The 17,712-nt window shown below is 38.9% G+C and overlaps 3 protein-coding genes across 3 annotated transcripts; 2 read left to right on the top strand and 1 right to left on the bottom strand.

Moving 5' to 3' along the window:
• The first annotated feature begins 549 nt into the window (after positions 1–549).
• LOC130719634 (uncharacterized) lies at positions 550–2,963 on the top strand. The gene is made up of 3 exons (XM_057570250.1): positions 550–1,114; positions 1,227–1,553; positions 1,675–2,963. The coding sequence occupies exons 1-3, from the start codon at positions 550–552 to the stop codon at positions 2,961–2,963; spliced, it is 2,181 nt and encodes a 726-aa protein (XP_057426233.1).
• A 2,941-nt stretch (positions 2,964–5,904) lies between these two features.
• LOC130719633 (uncharacterized mitochondrial protein AtMg00810-like) lies at positions 5,905–9,172 on the bottom strand. The gene is made up of 2 exons (XM_057570249.1): positions 8,261–9,172; positions 5,905–5,946 (listed from the first exon to the last, which is right to left on the bottom strand). The coding sequence occupies exons 1-2, from the start codon at positions 9,170–9,172 to the stop codon at positions 5,905–5,907; spliced, it is 954 nt and encodes a 317-aa protein (XP_057426232.1).
• A 2,089-nt stretch (positions 9,173–11,261) lies between these two features.
• Positions 11,262–13,013, top strand: LOC130719632 (uncharacterized). The gene is made up of 2 exons (XM_057570248.1): positions 11,262–12,486; positions 13,000–13,013. Exons 1-2 carry the CDS (start codon positions 11,262–11,264, stop codon positions 13,011–13,013), a joined length of 1,239 nt encoding a protein of 412 aa, XP_057426231.1.
• The last annotated feature ends 4,699 nt before the right edge of the window (positions 13,014–17,712 follow it).

Genomic DNA, 17,712 nt, shown 5'->3' with positions numbered 1-17,712 from the left:
AGCGTTATATGTTTAATAATTTTCAAGATGCTATGGCTATATCTAGAGTATATGGATACCCTGATTTGTTTCTGACAATGACATGTAATCCTAAATGGCCGGAAATTGATCGTCATGTTGCTTCATATGGTTTAACTGCTTCTGATCGACCAGATTTGGCTTGCCGCGTTTTTCATATGAAATTAAATCAATTGATCATTGATTTAATGAATGGCGAATTCTTTGGGAAGACAGTAGCAGGTTGGATTTATGTTTAGGTCGTATAATATTTATGTTGTTTATATACTATACAACAACATAACCATAGTGGATTTTAATTAAATTTTTTATTCTATATTTAGGTACCTACACTATTGAATTCCAAAAAAGGGGACTGCCTCATGCCCACCTTTTAGTGTGGCTTAGCATGCAAAATAAGTTACGTTCTCCTAACATGATTGACTCGGCTATATGTGCTGAGTTGCCAGACCCTACACAGTATCCTGAGTTGTTTGAATGCGTATCAAACTATATGGTTCATGTGGATTGAGTAAAAGAGATTCTCCTTGCATGAAGAATGGACATTGCTCAAAATTTTTTCCAAAGAAATTTGTTGCAGCAACTTCTTTTGACAGTGATGGTTATCCAATATACAGAAGGAGGGATACCAAAGTCACCACTATTAGGAAAAGAGTTCCTCTAGATAATAGGTTTGTTGTTCCTTATAATCCAAAGTTGCTGATGAAATATCGAGCACATATCAACATTGAGTATTGCAACAAATCCAACTCCATTAAATACTTATTTAAATACATTAATAAGGGAGTTGACAGGGTCACGATGTCCATGTCAGTGCAGCAACCGAACAAGGATAAGTATGAAGATGTTGATGAGATTAAACAATATTATGATTGCAGATATCTTTCCCCATGTGAAGCTCTATGGAGGTTATATTCATTTGAAGTCCATTTGAAGTGGTCGGCTGTAAAAAACCTCATCTACCACTTGCCCAAAAAACAAGTGATCTTATTTAAGGAACAACAACATATTAAGAATGTGCTTCAGAGAAATAGGAAGAAGAATAGCATGTTTACTGCTTGGATGGAAGCAAATGCTCAATATCCTAATGCCAAAGGTTTAACATATGCAGAATTTCCTTCAGCATTTGTATTTGATGAAAAAAAAGAAAGAATGGCGACCCAGACAACAAGGATTTTCTATTGGTCGAATGAACTTTGTTGCTCCAGGATCTGGTGAGTTGTATTACTTGCGGCTTTTATTGAGTTACCAACGTGGTTGTTCAAGTTATGAAGATTTGAAAAGTCATAAAAATCAAACCTACGAAACTTTTAGAGATACATGTGATGCAATGGGGTTGTTAAAAGATGATCGCGAATTCATTGATGGTATACACGATGTAGCTACCCGTTCATCTGGTGCTTATGTCAGGAACTTATTTGTTACATATTTATTGGGAAACACACTAAGTAATCCCTTGAATGTCTGGAATCAAACATGGCATGAATTAGCTGATGGGATTTTGTATAATTTGCGGAAAGCTCATAACCAACCAGGTACACATTTTTTGTATTTAAATAATTAAATATAGAATCTATTGATATATTTGTTACCTATAATCTCTTTTTAATTTATGTAGACATCTTTTAGTATTAAAATTATGTTCATTATCTATAGATTTGGTTATTGAAGAGCATCGTCTTAAGGACCTTTGTTTAATGGAGATTGATAAAATTTTGATGGTTAATGGAAAGTCTCTAAAGGACTTCGCTGGAATGCCTCGTGTTGAAGCTAACACACTAACTGAGTATGGAAATGTATTGCTACTCAATGAGCTTAATTTTGATACTGTTGAGATGAGTCGCTTACATGCTGAGAATTTTTGCAAGCTAAATAATGGGCAGTCCAAGATTTATCATGAAATTATAGATGTCGTCAATGCAGATAATGGAGGATTTTTCTTTGTATATGGATATGGTGGAATAGGAAAAACCTTTCTATGGAAAACTTTGACATATAAACTAAGATCTGAGAAAAAGATTATACTCAATGTTGCATCAAGTGGGATAGCATCTCTTTTACTACCAGGTGGTCGGACAGCACATTCATTATTTTCTATTCCCCTATCTTTGAATGAGGATTCATGTTGTGGGATACCACAAGGAAGTCCAAAAGCTCAATTGTTACAACTTACTAAACTAATAATTTGGGATGAGGCACCCATGGTTAGTCGCTATGCTTTTGAGGCATTAGATAGGACTCTACGAGACATCATGAGGTTCACAATCCATGATAGTTGTGAAAAACCATTTGGTGGAAAGGTTATTGTGTTGGGAGGTGATTTTAGGAAAATTCTACCAGTCATTCCCAAAGGTAGACGAGCTGAGATAGTTATGTCAACCATTAACTCTTCAAGGTTATGGAGGTTTTGCAAGGTTTTGAATTTAACTGAAAACATGAGGTTGACAACTAGCACAAGTACAGGGTCTGATGAGGAGATTAAACGCTTTGCCAAATGGGTTTTAGATGTTGGTGATGGTAATTTGGGTCATTATAATGATGGTGAGTCTGATGTTCAAATTCCTAATGATTTGTTAATCTATAAATCTTCAAACCCTATTGCAGACATTGTGAACTTAATGTACCCCGACATTGTTCAGAATGTGGGTTGTGTCAAATACTACTCTGACAAAGCAATACTTGCTCCAATGTTAGATGCTGTTGATTCAATCAATCAATATGCTTTGTCATTATTTCCTGGAAATGAAAAAACTTATCTTAGCTCTGATTCAGTATGGAGAGTTAATGAGGATATTGGAATTGAAGCTGATTGGTTGACTACTGAATTTTTGAATGGTATTAGATGTTCTGGTATTCCTGATCACAAGTTGGTTCTAAAAGAAGGTGCACCTGTTATGCTCATGCGAAATCTAGCCAGACTTCTAGACGGAGGAAAACATAATTGAACCGATCTTCACGCCAGAACGAGAATATTCCAAGGTATTTGAGAATTGAGACTATAAAGTGAACAAGGCTTATAAGATTTGATAGATACCACTAATAACAACTTACATATTCTTTTCTGGTGTACAAAATTAAGTGTGCTTCCTTGGGAACAATATGAGATGAGTGACCTCTTGAAGGAGCGCGTGAGTGGGAAAAAACCGCGCTGGAAAGACTGGTATTATTGTGATGGGGATTGTCGTTAGATTGAGATGTTACGCGGCACGTCTACCTAAATGCATAAACAATGCATTTAAGTACAAGTTTGGATTTATTTAAATTTTATTTTAAATTTAAGCCATGTTGGATGTTTCAATTTCTCTTATAAGTCTTAAAGAGTAAATGTGTGCTTTGGTACTAGTTCAGTAGTTCAGTATAACGTGAATGAACTTTTAACATAATCCATAAGATTAATCTGGTGATAGTTGGTAGTTAAAAACTCTGATGCGACTGCTGTAATGTCAACAAAAGAAGAAAAGAAGATGTTAACAATACAAATCTTTGTGACTTTATGTTCCTCTTTTCTTTGGTACAATCTCCTCTCATATCTTTGTATATATGCTTACATCTTTACCTTAACGACTTTTCTTTGCTAAGCTTGTGAGTCAAGTTTTGCATATTTTTGCTGTACCATCAGGTCCATCACTATCTTTACAGTAGTGGCAAGAAAAAGGGAAATTCTTAACTTGAGAGATGAGAATAAACCAAGGTCAAATCCTACAAAAGAATATCAAAATATCAAAACTTTGATTACTATACCAATTAATTAAGGGCACTAAACTCCAATTTCAGTACAGCTTTTGTTAGGTACACAAGTAGGTAAAAGAGGGACCCTTTGCTTTAACAATGGTCAAGTTTAAGTTTTAGCCTTCTAAGATCAGGCACAATTTTAATTGGGTATTTGGTGATGTAATTTCCAAAGAAGGTTAATCCCAATACAAGAACATGAACAACCTTTAGATAAAGCCTTGTTCAAACTTCAGAACAAAACCATTTTTATATTTATGAATGATTCTAGATGTAAACAACTCTTAGCATGATACTCAATATCAATACTTATGCTCAGAACCTATTCATAGAAGCTTCTCCTTAAAATTGATTTTTGCCGTACAATTAATCAATTGTAGAAGAATTTACAAACATGCACCTTGACTTTAAACATAAATCATATCCTACCCGTGAAAAGGAAGCTAGGAGTAGTGTAGAAAGTCGACTCCAAATCATGTGACCATAGAAAGAATCTCCTCAAAGACAAAAAAAACAATAGAAGTAGAAAGAATCTCCTCTTAAACTTACGTATATAATAAGGACCCCATGAAAAATAATGCATGGCCATATAAAAAACTTTAGCCATTTGTTTCTCACTCTCTCTCCTGTTCCCTTTTTCTCTTCTCTCCTTCCCCCTTGTCTGCCATACATACATAAAAGGTTGAGGGGAATGTCATCTGGATCGAGATCATTCATGTAAGTAGTCTCAGACATAGCTCTTCCGAGTGATTTCGGACCAGGCTTCATTCCCCTCAGCAACCAAGCAGTCATTATTATCTTCACCTTCGTTAAGAACTAGTCCTCAGGCAATTGAAGATCAGAAAAGGATTGTGAAATTGGATATGCAGCTCAGTTACTAATAGCAAGTTTGGATCAAGCAGCTTCACTTTCCTCAAAATCAATTTTGAAACCAAGAAACTTCTCCCCAGAATTGATTCTAGTTTTAAAATCAATTGCAGAAGAATTTCCAAATATGCACCAAGTGTATAAGCATCCAGGTGATTGTGAGTCAAAATTTCTAGAGCTTACATTTCATTTTCTTGTTATCTAATTATCGTGTTCATATTCATAAGATAAGATTTGTTGGTTTATTAATAAACTCCTGTGATTTTTTTTTTGGTTTTTGATTTGTGTTATCTTTGGGACTTGAACAGCAAAAAAGGTTTGTTATGTTGAGTGGTTTGCTTATGTTCTTTTGGGGAGCAATCTCTATAATCTGCTCCAGAATCATAACATCTCTTCAGTTAATGCCTAACTAATTCTACCAGATGGGGGACTTATCCTTTGGTGTTCAACCTGAACATGACAAAACTATAACTGCATAAGCAATAAAGAAAAAGATGTGAGAACACAGGCAATTCTGTAAGTGGATTCAATTTTTTCAAAGTGTTCCTTAGTTGCTGTAACTTGCACTAAGAAGATTATCACAAGATTCTTAATAACCTTTTTAATTATCCCACGATAATCACAAGGAAAAGCACCAACCATAAGACATAAATATCCGGCCATGCTTTGTTGGGACCAAAGTCCTTATTGTCCACTTTGAAACTTTACAAGGTGAAATCAAGATTTTGAATACAATTTAAAAGCTTTGAGAATTCAAGTGTGAGTAAGAAGTCTCACATTGGAAGAAAAAGAAAGTGTTGACCAGTTTATAAGGGAGAGGTATCATAGATCCAATATAAGGTTTTGAGTGAAAAAATTGGTGTCCAATCCACCTGTGTTGAATGTGTAGATCTCCTTGAGTTTTAAGCATCTTGTACCCCTCCAGTACTAGGAGTACAATTTTTAAAACTAGAGGAAAGAACATTGTACTGTGGGGGTAATTCACATGCACTTGTACTATTGATCAAGTAGCCCAGTCCAGTCTGCAATCATGATTCAATTCTGGAGAATTCTGGAGTCTTGACATCAACCTTTGCAGACACCGCAGTTACAGGTGACAACAGTCACCTTGTAAGACAGTGAAGTATCACTTTGTCCATTCACTTGCACAACATTGTGATGGAAACAAAATCTGAGGCAGATGCTCAAATCATTCACCTTTATACATAGCTTTATAAATACAGTAAAGTCAATTGAAAACTAGGAGAACAGACTCTGCTTCAGTTCTTAACCAATATGAAAAGCCTTTATCTATGAATATGATAATGATTGTGCATTTATCTTGCCCTTTATCTGCATTATTGGTAGAACCAGATTAAAATCAAACTTGTGAAAACTGATATCTTAATTGAAAATCATCAAACTGATCTCAAAAGTGTGTTTAAATACCGGTTGTGAGCAAATTTTTATTCTAATTTATCATAACTCTGCTCAGGTTTTATTTTGAAGTACATGCTAAGTTGCTAACCATAATTGTTGTCTCAACGGATATTCAAACATGTATTAAAATAGCTCTCAAATATTTGTGCTTTGATCGTTTTGGCAACCATGTGTTTATCAGAACTTGTTTTGGCCCCACATGCTTGCTGCAATCAAATGCCTAAAAGATTCATCTCTGCTATCATTTTCTTTTGGTACAAATGAAAAAACAAAATACAATTATAGCTTTAAAAAAGTTGTACGGTTGTCCCAATTCCCAGAGAAAACTCCAATGCTCATGTAAAAAGTGCTTCAGAAACTGGAGTTCCATCATTGATTAATTACGGGCACAGATTCAATAAAATCAGATTCCCAGATCACTTGCTTAAGTCATCAAGCGTTCCAGATAAAAGGCACAGCAGAGTGAACAGGTAACAAACACGTCCCATTCAACCCACTAACCCGGCGGGGCAGGCTGAGCCAATCCTCAGGCCCCTTTGTTTTTTTTTTTGAAAATATTTTAATATTTTTCAACTTCTCAACCCGCGATCAAGTGAAGTGGGTTGACTTTATCAACCAAAATTCACTGGTGGGCTAACCCGCACCGTCCCTCTTAAGTGAGTATACAAGTTGAATCCTTGGAAAGTCATGAAAGTGATTTGCTGGAAGATACTGTTAAGTTTTTTAACGACTTTACACCCATCAAAGACAAAAAATAAAAATCAGAATTTAATTAATTAGTATGCACTAAACGACCTAGAAAGTAGGGAGTCATTGGTCCAAATCCAATAGTAGGTAAGGCCGAAAGCCCTTCTTTTGCCAGCATGATAGCTAGCACGGGCATAGGTTGGTTTCGAGCCAAAAAGCCTCAAACCGATAGAAACAGGGAGATGGAAAACATGGCCCATTTTCAACCAGAATACCTATCCGGCAAATCAGTTTCGGTTAAGTCGATGGAACAGGTCCTTTGATGGACTGGTACGAGCTAAAAGAAATAAGAAAAAAATTAAAAACAGACTGGGTAAGTTTTGGTGTTGTTGTGGCAACACTAATGATGCTGCAAGGTCACCGACGACAACAACATTCAGCATAATCTGTGTCAGCTTAGCCACACATCACAAAAATTACATTCTTGTTGCGCCATGATTTGGATGAAGAGAAGAAGAAAAATGAGAAGGAACTTTAGCTATAGAGTACGTAGAGAACAAGAGAGTGAGATTTCATGTTTTTCTTTTCTAACGTGTAAAACCTTAAGGTTTTTTTACAGCTATCAAATACTTCAGCACTTAACATACTTCAGCATGTATATTTCAGCTATCAAATCATTTTTCTTGCTTAGTACTTTTAGCTGAAGACATATTCTTATTTGTTCAGTCATGTGGGCAGCTTCTTATTTCTTTAACATAAGACCATCTTCTCTCTTTACTTGCATATGTGTATTTTCTAAATACTAGCTTCAGCTATATGGGTTTTGAGCTTTAGAATCAGTAGAGTTTTATCTTCAACTTCTTACTCCATTAAACGTTAAGCTTTACATCTGGATTTCTTTCTTCTGATCTAGGGTAGAGGTATCCAAAGAATGTTGATGTTCCATTGGCACATCGATCATTAGCACGTGATTCTTTTAGATCATTATCTTCCTTTCTTCTTTAGATATCAATCCCACGAAAGTTTTCAAAGCATAGTATATTCTGCAAAAGCTTATGCTTTATAGATTGTTATCATCAAAACCCAACTAGGAGATTTTCATGATCTAACAAGAACCTCTTGATTGTCATGAATGTTGCCTCTGAAGGAAATCAATTCCGTAACTATTATTGATAAATAAACCTCTATTTATATAAATACAAAGTTGACTAATAATAAAGGCTAAATCCTAATTACATGCATAATTACAGAATAATAAATATAAGAATATTCTATTCTATCACACCCCCGCAGTCGAAGCGGGAGGTTTACCGACGCTGAGACTGGAACGAAAATCATCAAAGAGGACCCGAGGAAGGCCCTTAGTAAAAATGTCTGCAATCTGATGACGGGAAGGAACATGAAGGATGCGAGCCTGGCCACGCGCGACCTTTTCCCGAACAAAGTGGATATCCATCTCTATATGTTTGGTACGCTGATGGTGCACTGGATTTCCAGAGAGGTAGATGGCACTAACATTGTCACAGTGGACCAATGTTGCCTGAGAAAGAGGAAAATGAAGCTCTAGAAGTAAATTGCGGATCCAACAGGATTCGGAGACAACATTAGCAACACCCCTGTATTCAGCTTCAGCACTAGAGCGAGAGAGGGTGGGTTGCCGCTTAGACGACCAAGAAATAAGATTGTCACCGAGGAAAACACAGTAGCCAGAAGTAGAGCGTCTGGTGTCAGGACATCCCCCCCAGTCAGCATCCGTATAAGAAACAAGTTTCGCAATAGGGGAGGGATACAAGTGAAGACCATAAGTCAGAGTGTCACGAACATAGCGTAAGACACGCTTGAGAGCAAGCATATGCTCGGTGTGGGGAGCATGCATGTGCAAGCACACCTGCTGAACAGCATAGGAAATGTCAGGACGAGTGAAGGTGAGGTACTGTAATGCACCAGCAAGACTCCGATACAAAGTGGCATCCTCACAAGAAGTCCCAGAAGAAGAACTGAGCTTCTGCTTGGTGTCAACCGGAGTAGCAGAAGGGTTGCACGACGCCATGCCGGCGCGGGCAATGATCTCACTAGCATAAGTGCTCTGACTGAGGAATAGGCCACCGGCATGCCGAGTGACAGCGATGCCAAGGAAATAACTCAGAGGACCCAGATCCTTCATAGAAAATTCTGATGCAAGAAGTGCCATAAAAGAGTTGTGGAGATCATGAGAAGAAGCAACGAGGATGATGTCATCAACATAGAGCAGAATATAGGCAATGTCAGTACCCCGCCGGAAGATAAAAAGGGAATGATCTGAACTGCTGTGTTGGAAGCCAATAGAGGAAACATAGTCAGCAAACCGCTGATACCAAGCACGAGGCGCCTGTTTCAGACCATAAAGAGACTTTTTCAGACGACAGACATAGTCCGGGTGCTGAGAGTCGCGGAAACCCAATGGTTGATGCATGTAGACAGTCTCATGGAGATCACCATGCAGAAAGGCATTCTGGACATCCAACTGATGAATGGGCCAGGATTTGGAGAGAGCACTGAGAACTGTCCGTATGGTAGCCGGTTTTACCACAGGGCTGAAAGTCTCGTCACAATCCACACCTACAATCTGAGACCTGCCATCACCTACAAGACGAGCCTTATAACGCTCAAACAAACCATTAGACTGCTTTTTATGGCGAAAAATCCACATACAGCGAATAACATTAACATCATCACAAGGACGGGGAACCAACTCCCACGTATTATTTCTAATAAGTGCATTAAATTCAGACTGCATAGCGAACTTCCAATTGGGATCGGATAAGGCTTGTTTTGGGTTACGAGGCAAGGGTGAGATGGACGGGTCATCAATAGAGACCAAAAGGCTAAAAGGCTTTTTAGGTTTGGAGATGCCGTGCATGCTACGGGTAGTCATGGTCCGTACGGGTGGTGCAGGTGGGACCGGAGGCAAAGGCAAAGGCGAGGAGAAGCAGGAGGGGAGACGGGAGCTGATAAGGAAGGCGAAGAGTCAGTGAGACTCGACGGCGGGACCGGAGAGTCAGGTGGTCGGGAGGACACAGTTTGCCAATGGTGGATCAAATAAGGAGGGAGGTCCTCGGTGAAGCACTCATAAGAAGGGGCAGGATTCAAGGACAGGTCGGCAAAGGGGAATCGGGTTTCATCAAAAATGACATGCCGCGATATTATAATTTTTCTATTTGACAAATCATAACATTTATAACCTCTGTGATTCATCGGATACCCCAGAAAAACACACGGAGTCGATCGTGGTTGTAATTTGTTAATTGTAGCGGAAGGAAAGAGAGGAAAACACAGACAACCAAAGACACGTAAGTGTGAGTATGAAGGGTCACGATGATACAACAACTGAGTAGGAGAATCATTCTGAAGAGTCTTGCGGGGCAAAATGTTCAGAAGGTACGTTGCCATTTGAAGGGCATGATGCCAAAAAGAAGGAGGAACAGACGAATGCGCTAGGAGAGTGCGGATCATATTGTTAATGGTGCGGATTTTGCGTTCTGCTTTGCCGTTTTGAGAAGAAGTGTGAGGGCAAGAGAAGCGAAAAATAAGACCATTAGCATTACAATACCGGTGGAAAGAGGCATTGTCATATTCACGTCCATTATCACATTGGAGACGTTTGATATTTGCGGAAAATTGAGTTTTAATAAGTGTAGCAAGAGAAGTAAATATTTCATAAACTTGAGATTTCGTACCAATTGGAAACGTCCATAGAAAATCAGTGTGATCATCCAAAAACAAAACGTAATAACGATGACCAGCAGTGCTTAAAATAGGAGACGTCCATAAGTCACTATGCAAAATATCAAATGGCCTCAAAGTAATAGTTTCAGAGGAACTAAAAGGCAACCGAACATGTTTGCCTAAAACACAAGAATCACAAACAGAACTAGAACTCGAAGGTTCGCAAAAAATAAGTTTATTAATTTTACCGAGGACCTCCCTCCTTATTTTACCTTTATCCTCTGACCTAATTTTACCTTTTTTTTTTTCCTTTCTTTTCCTATTTTTTTTCTGCTTCCGCTTGCATTAAACTACCAACCGCCGCCGCTGGCAACCAAGTCCCGCCGCGCCTCCAGTCACGCCGCCGGCCACGCCACAGCCACCGCGCCCAACCACACAAGCGTTGTCACTCCCGTGCGTGTTCAATCAGCGCCGCCACGTTCGTTCACAACGAACCACGCCAGTGCCTCCTCCTACGTCGTCCTTGCACCAGCCGCTGCTCACAGCCGTCACCTGACCGCGCGACAACGGCCCTCCACCCTCCTTGGCCGCCGCTCGACGTTGTAGCCTCCTCCCCGTCCAAGCCGCAGCCAAACGGGTTCAGATCCGTCCCTAGGATCCGACCCACCACAACCAGTTTTTTTTTTTTGTTTTTCCTTTTTCCCGGTTCGCCAGAAACTGGCTCGACCAGCCGGTCCGGTTCAACCCAACCCGGTCCAACCGTACCAGCCAGCCACACACAAAAAAAAAGAAAAAAAAACCACAACAATTTTAATTTTCTTTTTATTGCAGGTTCTATGGCTGAATCCGCTTCTACCAATGGTTCTCCAACCGGTGACACCACTATGGTCCCCACGCCCACGGAGCCGTCGTCCTCTTCTGCCAAGTTGGATTTTCATCCGGCTCTTGCTGTCACTAATATCAAAAACAACATTCCTTTCAAACTTGAACTCGACAAGGATCATTATGCTATGTGGGCTGAATTGTTTGAAATTCATGCTCACGCCACTCAGGTGCTCCACCACATCATTCCTCAAGCTGGCTTGGAGCCTCCTGCGCGCACCGATGCTTCCTATGCCCGGTGGGCCACTCTTGACTCTACTGTCAAACAGTGGATTTATTCCACTATCTCCTTTGATCTTCTCGCCACTGTTATGGAGAAAGGTTCTACTGCTATGGCTACTTGGAACCGTATAGCTTCTTTGTTTGAGGACAATCAGAACTCTTGTGCTGTTGCTCTCGACCAGGATTTCATCTCCACTCGCATGGAAGATTTTGCCAATGTTTCGGCCTATTGTCAGCGTCTGAAACATATCTCTGATCAGTTGAGGAATGTTGGCGCCCCAGTCAGTGACCATCGTCTTGTTCTCCAGTTGGTCTCTGGTCTAACTGAGCCTTTCCGTGGTGTTGCCACCCTGATCCGTCAGAGCGAGCCTTTGCCTCCTTTCCTCAAGGTCCGCTCCATGCTGATTCTAGAGGAATCTGGTCTCGCCAAGATGTCAGGCCCTGCCTCTCAGACTGTTTTGCATACCTCTGCTTCCCGTCCACAGGCCTCCGTTGACTCTTCTCAGCAGCGCCCCACCTCCAGTAGCGATCAGGGCCACTTCAACCATCGTTATGGGTCAGGGCACAATCGCAATTATCAGGGTAGTTCTGGTAAACCTAAGAAGAAAGGTGGATCTCGTCATCCTAGATCTTCTGGCTCTTCTGGTTCCCCTGCTGCACCATGGCGCCCACCTCCGCAGGCATCCTGGAATCCCTGGGGTTGGGCTCCTCCCCCTGGTTGGGCTCCTCCCCCTTGGGGCATGCCTCCCTGTCCTTACCCGACATCTCAGTGGTCGCGTCCCATGGGTCCTCCGCAGCAACCCAGCGTTCTAGGTCAGCGTCCTCAGGCCTACACCGCTACTGCTTCTCCAGCACCCACTGATATCGCTGCTGCCATGCACAACATGTCTTTGACTCCTCCAGACACCACATGGTACATGGACACCGACGCCTCATCCCATACTACGGCATCTCAAGGTATTCTTACGTCTTATTCTAATTTAAGTCATTTAAATCAGAAACTGATAGTTGGTAGTGGTCAGGGCATTCCAATTCGGGGTTCGGGACACACTTCTATTCCTACCCCACACAAACCTTTAGCACTCAATCATGTCTTGCACACTCCGCGAATTATTAAAAACTTAATTTCTGTGCGACAACTCACTACTGACAATAATGTTTCTGTTTCTTTTGATCCTTTTGGATTCTCGGTGTCGGACTTCCAGACGGGGATACCTCTCCTGAGATGTAACAGCCTTGGAGACCTCTACCCAGTCACCCGTTCCTCTCCTTTTGCTGGTCTTGCTTCTGGTGTCTGTCACAATCGCCTTGGTCATCCTGCTTCCTCAGCTTTAAATCACCTTAGGAATAATAAATATAAGAATATTCTATTCTATCAGCCTCTGTGATGAGGCTGTTGTCGTCCTTGCGTAGTTTTCATCAAGTATCCATCAATGTAATGAGAATATCTTTATCATCAATTTCTTGCAGGTTGCACCAATTGATCTTCCTCGGGTCTGATATATAATCAACAAAACGATCTCCGAGTTGGTTGAACACTGCTCAGCTAGATGCGTGATGGTGTGACAACGGTGCACGATATTGGAGGTACTTGCAAAAGACACTTTGACGCTCAAGTCATACCAAAATCAGAGAGAGAATCTCAAAGCTAGGGAGAAGAAATAAAAGAGCAAATAACTAGTCTATTTACCTTACGGTGCGCACAAACCTTACATAGCTGGTCATTCTTGTCTGCTCAATTCATCGGGAGTTAACCATTTGCCAACTTGGCATAACTACATAGCCACATGAATATTAGTTTAACGAACTCTGGATAACACAGTTTGACCATGCATGGTTCTAAGTTCTAACAACTTAACTTCTATGTTAAATCAGCTAGTTCGCATGATGAAAGCTTTGTCTTTCTTTGTCTGACATGTGACTTGATCACGAAATTGAGCTTGGTTGTCCTAGGCCTCCAGACTTGACGAATTCGGGCCATATGGTCGGATCTCGATCGGATCACAACAAATTAAAGTCTGAGTTTTAAGATTGATTTGATAAAAAGAAAAAGATATAAGATTGAATCTCTTACATTTATTTTTATTTATAATGAATCACTTTATTAAGGACAACTCCTTGATAATAATTTTAGGGTTAAATATGTTCCAAGTTCGACATATATGATCGAATCCATATAGCTTCCTATAAATTTTTTGTTACTTTTGGACTGGTCCTTGCAAATTTTTGTTACCTCAAATAAGGACAAGCGACGTCATGGTGCACACATTTACAATTTACATGTACTTTTCACATTACTTTTGGTACTTCTAAAATTTCTTTAATTACTTTTGGTCATTTTTTTTTCATCTTCCTCCTACCAACCAACCTCCACAACAACATCCTAGCTCTCACTCAACCACTACCCATCCTCCACCTTTCGTACCTCCACAACCATTTCCCCCACCTCTCACTAAACAATTTTCATACTTGATAAAAACAATTCTACAAAAAGAGAATGGGGCAAGCTGGGTTCCATACATTGGTCTCATACCAAAAAGATAATAACGATTAAAATTTGAATTCAATGTTTTCATGTAGCTATCTTCCCGAGCTTCGACTCAAATTCGACAATAAGGCAACACCATAAAGGTAGTTAAAAATACATTTCAATGTTACAAAAACACACAACAATCATTTTGTGATCTAGACTTAACTGAAAAATGTTTATTCCATGATAAACAAAGAGGAAATTAGTAAAATGCATTAAAATTATTTCATCATTTTTTCATAAATCGAAATGAAAAAACCCTAAACAGACATAAATGATGGAAGAAGGATGGGGAGGTGGGCGAAGGTGAAGAAAGGGTAGGACCAATATTGATTAAAGAAAGTTTAGATAGATCAAAAGTCATGTAAACGTCTACGTTGACTGGGCATAAGAGTACATGACATCACTTGTACGTATTTGAATTAAAAAAATATTTGTCAGGGACCAAAATTCATAAAAAATTATAATAACCTATTTGAATTTGACAGAATATATCAGGGACTTGGAACATATTTAACTCATATTTTTAAAATGAATGAAAAAATAATTATTTTCAATATGATTCCAAAGAAAGAATAAAAGAAGAACCTTCAAACATTAATATACCACATTGAAGCCAATGAGATTCAAAAGAAAAATAAAACTTAAATCATCTTAATAAAGCATCTAGCTACTCATAAGTATGAAATTATATCTCAACTTAAGTTAACTATTACAAAAATAAAAATACAATGTCATTCAAAATAAATATCCAGTCTCTTTGAAGAAAAACATTAAATGTCATATGGAACGGTACCAGGTGATCCACACTTCTGATATGAACATATAATCAGCACTTAACAACAAAGCTAAATATTGAAATAGACCATGCCATGATATGCCTCTTGAATCTCACGGTCATATGTACCATGTGCATCCTCATTATAATCATCATCACTTAAGTCTTCATCATCACGTAAGACTTTTGAAGAATGTAACTCTCTGATTTGCTTATAACACCTTCCCCCCAAACTTCCGCTCAAGTCAATATTGAAACATTCCTTGAGATTCAGAGATTCAAGATAAAGACAACCGTCAAGAATGGAAACCAAGCCATCATTTGTGAGCCAGTTTCCCATAAGTTGGAGATGACGTAGGTTAGGCATGTTTCTTGCAATAGCAAATGCCTCATCATCACACTTGAAGCGTTTGTATGGCTGCATATTAAATTTCAAAACTTTTAAAAGTGGGCAAAATTGCCCCATAAGTGCAAAAGTATCATTAGATACGTTATTAAATGAAATTCCAAACTCCTCCAACAATGGAAGCTTGATTACAGCCTCTTGCAGTCCTTTATTTGAAACTTTCCAACATTTTGTAAGCATCATTCGTCGTAGCTGACTTCCGCTGTAAAATTTGAAAAAAGAAAAGAAACAAATAAAATGTAACATGATTAAACTAAACTATGATACCAAATACATAATTATAATAATGATTGAGTTGTCACTAAAATTTATACATGCTATTTTTTTCAAAATAAATAAATAAAAATATAAATGATCATTGTCCAATCACTGAAAAATAAAGTAAAATATGGTAGCAGACATAGAAAATAAAATTTATTGTTTTGGGAAGTTATCTTTCCCAATGGGAAAAATCCCTTGTTGGATTCCATTAGAAATTTAAAAGAGCTAGTCACACCTGGATGTGAAATTTAGACTCGAATAAGATTGTCCTTTGTAGATGATACATGTGGTAGATTAAAAAAATATTTTTTGGTATATAAAACTAGGACAATGTTTAGTAGACGCTTCATGAAGTGTACAGACATCCCAAATAAAAACAGTGAGAAATTAAGATAAAAAAGATAAATGATCGTTGAGAGGTGTATGAGGTGTGTCTATACTATTTTAGTATTTAAAAATAAGATAAATGAGGTGTATGATTTGTGTCTCTACTATTTCAATATTGAAAAAATGAGAATCGATAAAACTATCATAATTCATCCTAACCATAAATAATGGATGCGAGCCAAATGCAAATGATGACAAGCCTTACCTGTTAGCGATGCATTTCAGGACTTCGTCGGTGGCAAAATACTCAATACTAATATCTTCTAAATGACCACAACTTTGTTTAATTGCATAGCAGCAAAGATTCACTAATGTTGGTTGTGGATAGCGAGGGGGTTTGGTTAAGTCAATGGTGCGCCACATGAGAGGGTCTTTGGAGATGTTCCACCATAGAGAGCACACTTGGCGCACACTGGTCAAAACTTCAAACACACCAAGTTTATGAAATATATTTGTGGTCACTTCTTTGGGAAGTTCAAGCCAGTTTGGCCTCTCAGTGCTCTCCTCATTCGCTTCTTTGACTACTCTTGAACAAGAAGCCATCCTGCAAACAAAACAATTGATAACTCTGTTTATAAACAATAATAATAATATTAATAGTTCTTGTCATTGTATTATGATAAAACACATGTTTTAATTGATGAGTATTTGTTAGAATATGAAAAAAGATACCTTAAAATATCTTAATCATATCATAGACTATCTTCTCATATCTTGACCTTATTTTAGGTAATTAAATTTTTGCTTAAATTGATTTTTTTCCTTATTTAATTATGATTATAAGTCTACCCATTACTATAAATATGTGTAAGAATTTTATCTTTTAATCAATCAATTATGCACAATGTAAACTCTAGCGCAATTCCACTTCACTTCTCTCTCTTTTCTTCGCATTGCTTCACTAAACATGATATCAGGAGTAGGTTTGGTCCTGAAACAACTTTCATGGATCCAACTTTGGAGTGTAGGTTTGATCACTTCTCCCCTAAAAACTAAATGTCTCTTTCTCTCTATCTCTTCAACTCCTTTTGTTTCCCTAACAATGGCTTCCTAGAACCATGGTGTTAGTCCAACGGTGCTAGATGGAACCAGTGCCTTCTCCGACAGCGCAAGGTCATGGTCCCTCTCTCTCTTTTCCTCTAATCGCGACAACGCAATGTTTATGTCGAACCCTCCTCCTTCCCAAGACGGCGTAAGGCCACACTCTTCTCCCAACGACGACTCAAGGTTAATTGCTGAGGTGGAACTTTCTTTTCTCTCACTCCCAAATATCACCACCACACTACGACCTCCACACCACTTTTTCAACCCAGGACGACAATCTTCAAACTGCAACCAATCCTTATTTAAGCCATATATGCTTCAGGCACAAGAGCATGAGTAGAGAGTATGTACAACAATGGTTTTAACATTCTCTCATTTTCTACCATTTGTGTGAGTGTTTCCCCTCCTTAAAAGAGAAAGGTTTCTCCTTTATCTTATTGCTTTTATGTTTTTAGATGAAGAATTTGTTGAAGGATGCTTTTGGTTTGGATATAACCGCGGGTTTGGGCAAGACGATGATTGGGTGATGGTTGAAGGCTTCAAGTGAGGGTTGAGTGGTGGTGGTTCTCGTGGTAGGTGAAGCGGTGGAGGTTGTGACTAATGGAGGTTAAATGAGGAGGAAGATAAGGAGAGGTGATGGGTAGTTGATGGATTTGAAGGAGGCTGCGAAGATATGGACGGTGGAGGCTGAAAGTGTCGATTTCACGGTGATGAGTTGTTGCTGGATTTGAAGAAAGCTTGGTAGATCTGATGGTGGATAAGTTGGGGCGAGGAAGA

This window comes from Lotus japonicus, chromosome 5 (genome assembly GCF_012489685.1).
Source record: "Lotus japonicus ecotype B-129 chromosome 5, LjGifu_v1.2".
NCBI classification, from domain to species: Eukaryota; Viridiplantae; Streptophyta; class Magnoliopsida; order Fabales; family Fabaceae; genus Lotus; species Lotus japonicus.
Note: the sequence above shows the minus strand (reverse complement) of the source record. Positions and strands in the feature narration are given on the sequence as shown.